The 9104-nt window shown below is 38.1% G+C and overlaps 1 protein-coding gene across 1 annotated transcript; it reads left to right on the plus strand.

The window, feature by feature from the left end:
• Positions 1-472: 472 nt before the first annotated feature.
• On the plus strand, positions 473-1786 carry LOC149164685 (germin-like protein subfamily 1 member 7). Its single transcript, XM_089430962.1, has 4 exons — positions 473-749; positions 873-1009; positions 1119-1255; positions 1357-1786. Exons 1-4 carry the CDS (start codon positions 541-543, stop codon positions 1528-1530), a joined length of 657 nt encoding a protein of 218 aa, XP_089287088.1. The 5' UTR covers positions 473-540; the 3' UTR covers positions 1531-1786.
• The last annotated feature ends 7318 nt before the right edge of the window (positions 1787-9104 follow it).

A 9104-nucleotide genomic window follows, 5' to 3' on the forward strand; every position in this document is an offset into this window, starting at 1 on the left:
CTATTATAAGCATCTTCATTACTTGTGAACTAATTACATGATGACCAAGTAAATCAGTAAGAAGTTAAACTCCCTCTATTATAAACATCTTCATTACTTGTGAACTAATTATATGATGACCAAGTAAACTAGTAAGAAGCTGAACTCCCTCTATTATAAAAATCTTCATTGGTTGTGAACTAACTAATTCGTGAACATCTTCTTCATCACACGTCACATATTTGTACCCGTCTCATTCACCATTTCTAAAATACGGTGTCGTCAAGTAAATGCGAAAGTTTCAATAGGAATAGTTGGTTTCGCGTGCATAATCGACAGTGATTTTGTGTTTTAATAAAAGTAGTTGCTGGCATTGGCATTTAGAGATATTATAAACAATGGTGTCATTGAGAAGTTGAGGAGGACAATTTCAAGGTTCAGGCCTATAAATACACATTACGCAGGTATACATCTGAACAAGCAAGTAGAATAATAATACATCGTTTCGTTTCTGAGCACATTTTCATACTTAATTACTGTTATCGTTTCCTTTCTTGCGAGATGAAGGCCAGTCCAGTCCTAATTTCAATTGTGTTAGTCTTTGCTACTTTTCTTAGGTTTGTTTATTCGGCAGATCCGGATCCCGTTAGAGATTTTGAGACGGGATTGACTACCTTCACTCTACGTAACATTTTCCAAAATGGAGACGTTAGTAGCGATACTGGAGGGATTCGAGCTGCAACCAATCCTCAAAACTTTCCTGCAGTCCGGTAATATATTCGCATCATTCATATTCACATATTGTTTGCTTGTAGATGCACAATATTTTGTTTGTATGGTGGCCTACATAGGTTTTGATAATACGCAATTAATGGTGTTAAATGATTTTATAGTACACAAGGGCTATCTATTGTGAGGTTTAGAATGGTTCCCTGTGGAAGTAACCTTCCCCATACACATCCAAGAGCTACAGAAGTTCTTTCTCTTTTGTATGGCGGACCCCTTCAAGTTGGCTTCGTTGACACCACTGGTAATTATGTTAATGTGAACACATTTCCTTTCTTTTCATAGTAACAACACCGTGCCATCCATGAACTGTATGTAATCTGATGATCAGTACTCAAATTGATTTTCTATAGGTGCGTCACACATTGATATTCTTTACCCGGGGGACATTACCGTATTTCCCAGAGGTGTACTCCATTTTGAACTCAACGTTGGAAGCGTGGAAGCTGAGTATTTGTCGGCACTTAACAGTGAAAATCCCGGAACTTTGGTATGCCTTCCTCCCTGCACCAATTATATGTTTAGCAACAATATATTTCAGATGGTTATTGATTACATCATATCATATTGTTTTTGATGATATGATTTCAGACGAGCAGCGAAGCTTTATTTCATATTCCCCTGAGAGCACTGGCAACATCTTTGAACGTGGACCAGAGGGTTGTGAATTTGCTGAATTCAACAGCGTATCGATACGCGCCTTCTCTGAAGAAAACTGCAAACAGTGGTTGTGAGCCCGGTAGAGATATTACGACAGCGTTTTAGTCAGCATTGCACTTTATAAATATAAATAAATAGTGGAATAAACCGCTCCAACGCGTAAAAGTCACACGACTTTTGCGTTGGAAAGTTGAAATTATACTGCTGGTGTACAAATAAATAGTCATAGATTTTGAATTTCATCGTTTGATCAAATTTCTCCAGTTGTGTTAGTCTTTGCTACTTTTCTTAGGTCTGCTTACTCTTCAGATCCGGATCCAGTGCGTAAAAGTCGCCGCGACGTCTTTTGCTTTTGAATGTTGAAATTATAATGATGGTGTACAAATAAATAGTAATGATTTTCAATTTCATCGTTTGTTTCATTAATTCTCCATATTTCGAACTTCGCTCGATTCTATACGAATCATAATCATATATTGTTGATGGATTGTATATTATATTGATTATTGTGTCACGATGGGCTAGTATTATTTTATAGATTACAAATTTTAAAATGATTTCAGCTGCTGGGTTCCATAAGTGTTCAAAACCTGGTGCTGGGAACATCCGATTTAACCAATGTAAATGATCCGATTCAGAACCTCAGAGTTGAGAAATCAATATACCCACTAATCGTCAGAGTGGATTCATTTGCAATTAAGGTTATTTATTTCCATTTACATTAATGAAATTGAGATACCACTCAAAACCTACGACATCAGTAAACTTATTATAATTGGAATTTCTGCATGGGTTTAGGAAAGGGATATAAGCTTCACTAAAGCTTAATGAAATTGAGATAATACTCAAAACCTACAACATCAGTAAACTTATTATAATTGGAATTTCTGCATGGGTTTAGGAAAGGGATATAAGCTTCACTAAAGCTCCATGCATGGTAGCTCGGATCCATGAGACGAGCATGCCACGACAAGGTTCCTTCTTGTCCAATAATGTTCAATCTCTGCGTATAACGTCCACCTGGTTGAATCGGACATTGTGTAGTATATGCAGGTCTCTCGGCCCACCCTATACGGAACTACTTAACTCCATGCCTGAAATATTTAAGCACGAGTTTTACCAGCAAACCTATGTATATTATCATTGATCCTATTTATAACCGATGTAACTCTGTGTGTTAGTTTTGTCTTAATCCAAACATGATAAGCCATTGGTTATTATAATGAATGTACAAATCGTGATTCAACCAATCAATTGCTCTCAATAAGGTTGGGTTGGTTCATAGTGGTCCTTTGCATCGGACCTGACTCGGGAATGAATTAGGATACTCGGAACGATGAATATCTCTCCACTACTCCGTCACGACCTGTACCACCGATGAGCTCAGTGATGTAAATCAAATACTTTAAGGCAGAAAAGTTCATTAGTTTTAAAGATCATTAGGGATGATCTTGATACATTGGTTGGAAAAGTAAAAGAGACAAAACACAAAACACATGAGTTTCTATTGATTACACAAAACTTGATTCTTACAATGAACCCATTGAAAGGTATTTAAATATTTTCGACTAGTTAATGGAAAATAACCTGAGATGCATACACAGTTAACTTAGTTAACTCACACTCTAAATATGGATTGCACTTAACTCTTCATCCATCACTAGACTTGACACAACCCTCACTCTCTAATTTTAGCCAACCCCTCATTTGGGAGTAATTACAATTTCTAACACTCCCCCTTAATTACCACCGTATGACTCAACATAATTCAAACATAACTCAACATGACTCAACTATGTCTGCTAAGCTTACAATGACTCAAGACTTTCACAATTTTGCATTTTCTTTTTCTATTCTTTGAAATTTTAAGTCCTCGAAATTGCTTCATTCTCTATTTCGATTTCTTGTTGTAGGCGCTATATTCCTTTACTTCTTGTTGTTGCAATTTTCCTTTGACTTTTCTTGAATTTGTGTTGAAACACAATTTGATCTTGTTTGCTACATCCTCATCTTCAAATATTCGTTCAACCATGGATTACTGCCACAACATTACATCTTCAAAGTGTTTTCTTTATTTTGGTTCTTGTGTTTCATATTCCTGACTTTCTTTCTGCGATATTTCTGGATAGCAGAATCTTATTTCTTCTTGACTCCATTGCTGAAAAATTGTTTCAATGCATTCATCTTAGTCTTTCATATCATTCTTTTCACTTTCATCATCAGGTACTGTTGCTGTTTTACTATATTCTGCGCACTCAAGATCATTATTGACCATTTCATTCAATTCTTTTATTTCAGTTGCTTCTTTAAGACTCTAATCAATTTGTTCTATTGGTTTCTGAATCCCTTCTTCAATGAGCTTCAAATCTGCATGAAATTTATTAACAACCTTGCTTTCAACTTCTTTGCCCATGTTATTCTGAACACCCACATATTCAAAAAGAACGTTAAAAACATCTTTATTATGCTCTTCAATGAGAGCTTCCTGTTCTACCTCTTCCTTCTCTTTCTTCTTTTCAACTTCACTGAAACTATCTTCCACTATTATGTGGTCAGTGGATATTCTCATCAAAAACTCTTTAATCACTTTATCATGTTCTTGATCATCAACTGCTGCTAGATGACACATTGCTACAAGAGTAGTTGCAACTGCTTCATATTTTGTTGCTACAATGGCAACTTCAACCTTTAATTATCATATTGCCACAATCAATCCCCGTTTCAAAAAAGAAAGCACACATATCATCAACATAATTTTCATCCACACTATGGTGGGATATCCAAGCATGCATGTTCTCATTGTCAATTTCATCGACAATTTCAACTTCACCAAATCTATAAGTTGTGGCGGGATTCACCAATTCACATATAACTTTGCAGTCATCATCCACATTTGTCTCATCACAGTGGGATTCACCATCATTTATATCATCCACATTACAGTGAAGTACTTGAGCATTTAGTTGCTCTTGCTCTGTTTCACACACAGAGGCTCATGCTTCTCTCTCTGCAATCTTTGTTGCATCTTCTTCATCCATATGCATGCTTTCATAATGCGTTTCACTTTTATGGTCTTGACAACCATCATCCACTTTTAAGTGGGGTTCTCCAAGTTCTGTTTTCCTCTCAGAGTCTTGCTAATATACTCTCAAATCTACGGCTTACTTCTTTGTTTGTGACATAACCTGTTATTGCATGACACTCCCTCTTGCACCAAATTCTTCTGCGTCTTTTGTTAAACTTCTCAGTTCCTCGGTTGCGGCCTAAACCTCTCTAACCATGGCAATGATCTTTACCTCTTCTTTTCAATTCATTTTCTTCATATGCTTTAGTCGCACTTTACGACCCATGATTGTAGTCATTTCTCTGTTTAATAAATTCTTTCTTGATTGCATGAGGCTATCTTCTATATATGATTTTCAATCTGCAGCACCATCTTCACCCAAAACCTTATCATATTTGACCAAAAATAAATAAATTTTACCAATAAACAAACTTTGCATACACTGCGTACAAAATAATGTGTATTTTATTATGGAAGACACATAGGTAGTATAAACCTTTTAAATCCAGTTAATATTCAATACAACGTATCCAAGAGTACTGATCACTCAAATTAGGTGGAATTAGGTGAAGAAGGGACAACCTATCATCTTGGGCTTTTTGCTTGTGTGTTGCGATTCATGCCACGTGTCTTTTCATCAATCTCCTTCATGTATCATTCCGTCTCGTATACACTAAATCTCTCCTACGAACTTGTTTTCCCGGATTTCCTTTATAAGCGATTACCCACGTTGGCTTGGAAGGAGTTGGCATCCTTCGTAGACACTTTACCTTATCGGGCAATAAATAGTTGTAGCCTCGGGTTTGCTCAAGGGATAGTGGACGTGAGAAGGGAATGTACTTTTCGTTTTTAACTGAATTTGTGATCTCAGCATGACATTTGATTTTAGTTTTTAGTTTGGTATAGAGTTTCATTTTAGTTTGTCATCATGTGCCAAAAAAATAATATATTAATGGAATATTTTATTATCAGGGCAAACGTTGACTTTTAAATTATTTTTATTTACTAAAAATTAAACCCCCCATTAGAGTGGTTAACCTTCAATATTCAATTTAAGATGATTTCTAAGTTTTCAAAACCCGATGCTGGGAACATCACACGTACCATTTAAAAATTAAACAATGTAAATGATCCGATTCATCTCCAATTAAAGTTATTGATTTCCAATTAAAATCTATACTTGGTTTGTTCACGACATAAACTTAGTATGAGAAACCGCGGTTATATATTTTATGTTAAATATTGTGGTACGTCCTTAAATCTCAACCAAACTTAGCGTCATTTGTGATGATTTTAGTTATTACCAGATAACATAAACAAGTTTTTAAGCTTTTCATTGATGTGATCAGCAAAAGGTAAATATGATAGAATATTTTAATGCAAATCCATTTAATTTAGAATATACATATATCTATATATATATAAAATCCCTTCGAATGTGGAAGTAAAAACTGAATGGAGTGTTGTTATTAACTTTTTGTAATTATGAAAGGAAATTGAAAAAAAGAAGGTTACAATAGATAAATAATGAATTTTTTTATGTAATGCTTGAAATGGTTAAGAGTTAGAATAGAATAAAGATTTCACGATAATTTAAAGAAAGTTTGGGAAAACAATTGGAGGCAATTATTATTTAGTTTCATTTCTTCTAAGTCCTGGAGATAAAAAGGGCTCCTAGGGACGAATAGGGGGTTGGCCATAAGAGGGAGGAACCACTTGAAAAAGAAGGATACATAAAAACTGCAAGAGTATTTCGAGAGAGTTGGTTTGGACCAGTGGAAATTTCTCCACTCAAATTGATTTCCGAGAAGTTCCAGACTACACTGGGGTCCTGAGGTTTGGAAATATAACCTTGACAGATCACATCGAGTTGTGCCAAACGATTGCTACGGGGGCAATTTGGACGTAATTGTCAGTTCCACTGGAAGGGTGGATTGGTCTCATTCTCGTTCTGAACTCTGAATCATCTAAGGAATTTCAGATAAGTACATTACTCATTAGGTACATTACTCATTGGTTCTGATGATAGAATAAAGTTGTTTTTTTTTTTTTTTTCTAAATAAGACTAAATCTATTAAAGAGACAAAAAATAATGATAAATGGAGGCACCGGCCTCTGCAGAACCTATCTCAGAGTTTACCAAGTATTAACAGACAATAACTGAAAAAGATACTGCCCTCAAGGGGAAACCAGTCCAAAAATCACTATGTGAGCTGCCCACGCAGGGGAACCAGCCTGTAATTACCATGTAGAAGAGTTTTTTGAATAGAATAAGAACAAAATTGACCCAAAAGACAGCAATTACCACAAAAAGCTTCAAAAAATACCCCTAAGATGGTGACCGAGTGTCTAAAAACCTAAATAAAAAAACTGTGGCCTGCTAGGTGTCAGCAGGTGGCAGGGGTTCCTCCATAATGAGACACTCGTAGGCATCCATATCTTCAACGTCTTGCTGTTGTCCGCTTGTCGTGGCTTCCATCTACGTCTTGCCACATGGAGTGCTCGGCATGGCTTTCATCTTTGCCTTGCATTCTGGAGTGTTGTGAACCTGAGCTACGTCCGTCTGGTTCAGAGCTTCACCATGAGTTATGCACGTCCCCGAAATGCTACCATGAGTTTGAAGTCTGCTAGTCCTGTCCTAAATGATGCATGCCAGGACGTCAGTGCTCTGCGGCTCGTCTCTGAAGGCGACAGAGATGGTAGCAATAATACATGGGTGTTCCAAAGTGCACCTGAACTGGAACTGGGTATAATGATAGGGATTCATCATCGGCACAGAGTCATCAGGGGGTTGTTGGGCTTCCGCATCTTGCCTAAAGCCAATCATTTGGGCACTCCCTCTACCACTGCGAGTGTTGGGATACTGATCCATGCAGTGAGCAGCAGTCGAGGGCGAGGAGGAATCCATAGGAGTTGAGTCAGACAGGGACAGTGAGGGAGGGTGAGTAGCTCTGCCTCTGCTGCTACCCCTTCTACATCTCATCCTGTGCCTCAAACAAGGCATATTTGCTTGGTAAGTATTGGTTCGATGGGTGCTTGGAGGAGTGGGACGAGGGATGGAATGGCTCGCGGAGGCAGGAGAGTGAGGAATTCGATTACCAGAGGTAGAGTTCAAGGTCGAAGGAGCAACGCCGTAGCAGCAAAGCAGGTTGTGCAAAAAGTGGGCACCTTCGACCATTTCAATGCTACAGAGGATCTAGCACCTTCTCCCCGTAGTCGTGCGAGAGCTTGGCTCTGCAACAGCGAGGAGGCAGTTACAGGCCAGAGGAGGCTAAACAGGGGGAATGCACTCGCATTCTCCATCTTAAGGATCAAAGTTAGGTAACCTCGGCCCTCACCCATCATTAATGTTTTCCGACTTTCAGACGGCATTAAAATGCCATAAATTCTGGCAGTGAGCATCTTGGTTGCAGCATGGGTGGCCATGTGGCCATGCCACTTGCTCGCCCGGATGAGCTACATTGTACTAGGGCCATTAATCACCCGCATATGGGGATTCTACATCTCTTTGCACCAAATTGATGCATTCCTGTAAATGAGGGCTGCCATTTAAAATGTCAAGCAAGCCAGCACTTAGAAATAGATCACTATTCACCCCTAGATTTGCTAAGAGATTTGCCACTTTATTTCCTTCCCTTTTAGTATGTTGGAAAGTGATTGCTCTATTGGTTAAGAGCCATTTTTCAATGAGTTCTAAACGAGCCGCTAATCTCCAGCTGCTGGCTACCTTGTGGGCATTTGTACCTTGGAGAATGCGATTGACTATGGTGATAAGGATTTGTGAGTCTCCTTCAATTATTATAGGAAAAGAACCATGCTTTTGAGCTAAGCATAGTCCCTGCCATAGTCCTTCTAATTCCGCTGAGTTGTTTGTATCCCATCCTATTGATCCATAGAAAATCAGGAGAGGTATGCCTTCATGATCCCTAAATATTCCTCCATATCCTGCCTTACTTGGGTTGCCTTTAGAGGCTCCATCAACATTTAATTGTACCATTCCTTGGGAAGGAGGTTGCCAATGACTTGTAGCGCTAGAATTTTGAGAGATCTTGCTAGAGTGCTTGTGGGCCTGGGAGATACAAAGATGCCAATTCTCCCATATGTTCTTCTCCTGAGGAAGGGTAGGTAGGTCCTCTTCATGCCAATTTTGACGAGTCAAGGTTTCCTGTAGATTGTTACAAAAATTATTCGATATGATATCCAAAGGAGTACATTGATTCATAAAAATGCGTCTGTTTCTTTCTTTCCATAAAGTCCATACAAGTAGGCCTGGAATAATTTTCCATAGTGAGTTTAGCAACTTGCTCTTGTAAGGATCAATTGTCCAATTTCTAATGGTGTTTGTGATATCCTTTGTAACTCTACCCCTATTTTAACATCTGAATTCAATTTTTTCCCATAGTTTGTTGGCAATATGGCAAGTGTCCATAAGATGCTAGATTGTTTCTTCCTGTTGGCTACAATTGGGGCATTGAGAGGGCTCATGGAAGCTTTTCTTCCTTAGATTGTCCCAAGTGAGAATCCTTTTTTGACAAAGCAGCCATAGAAACGTTGAGATCTTGGGCTAGATAACTGAAGACTAGATTATCTCCCATATTGGGTCTTTTGCATCCTG

The sequence above is a fragment of the Pinus tabuliformis genome, chromosome 5_1 (assembly GCF_031772625.1).
Source record: "Pinus tabuliformis cultivar Carrire ecotype Pingquan chromosome 5_1, CPIR1, whole genome shotgun sequence".
NCBI classification, from domain to species: Eukaryota; Viridiplantae; Streptophyta; class Pinopsida; order Pinales; family Pinaceae; genus Pinus; species Pinus tabuliformis.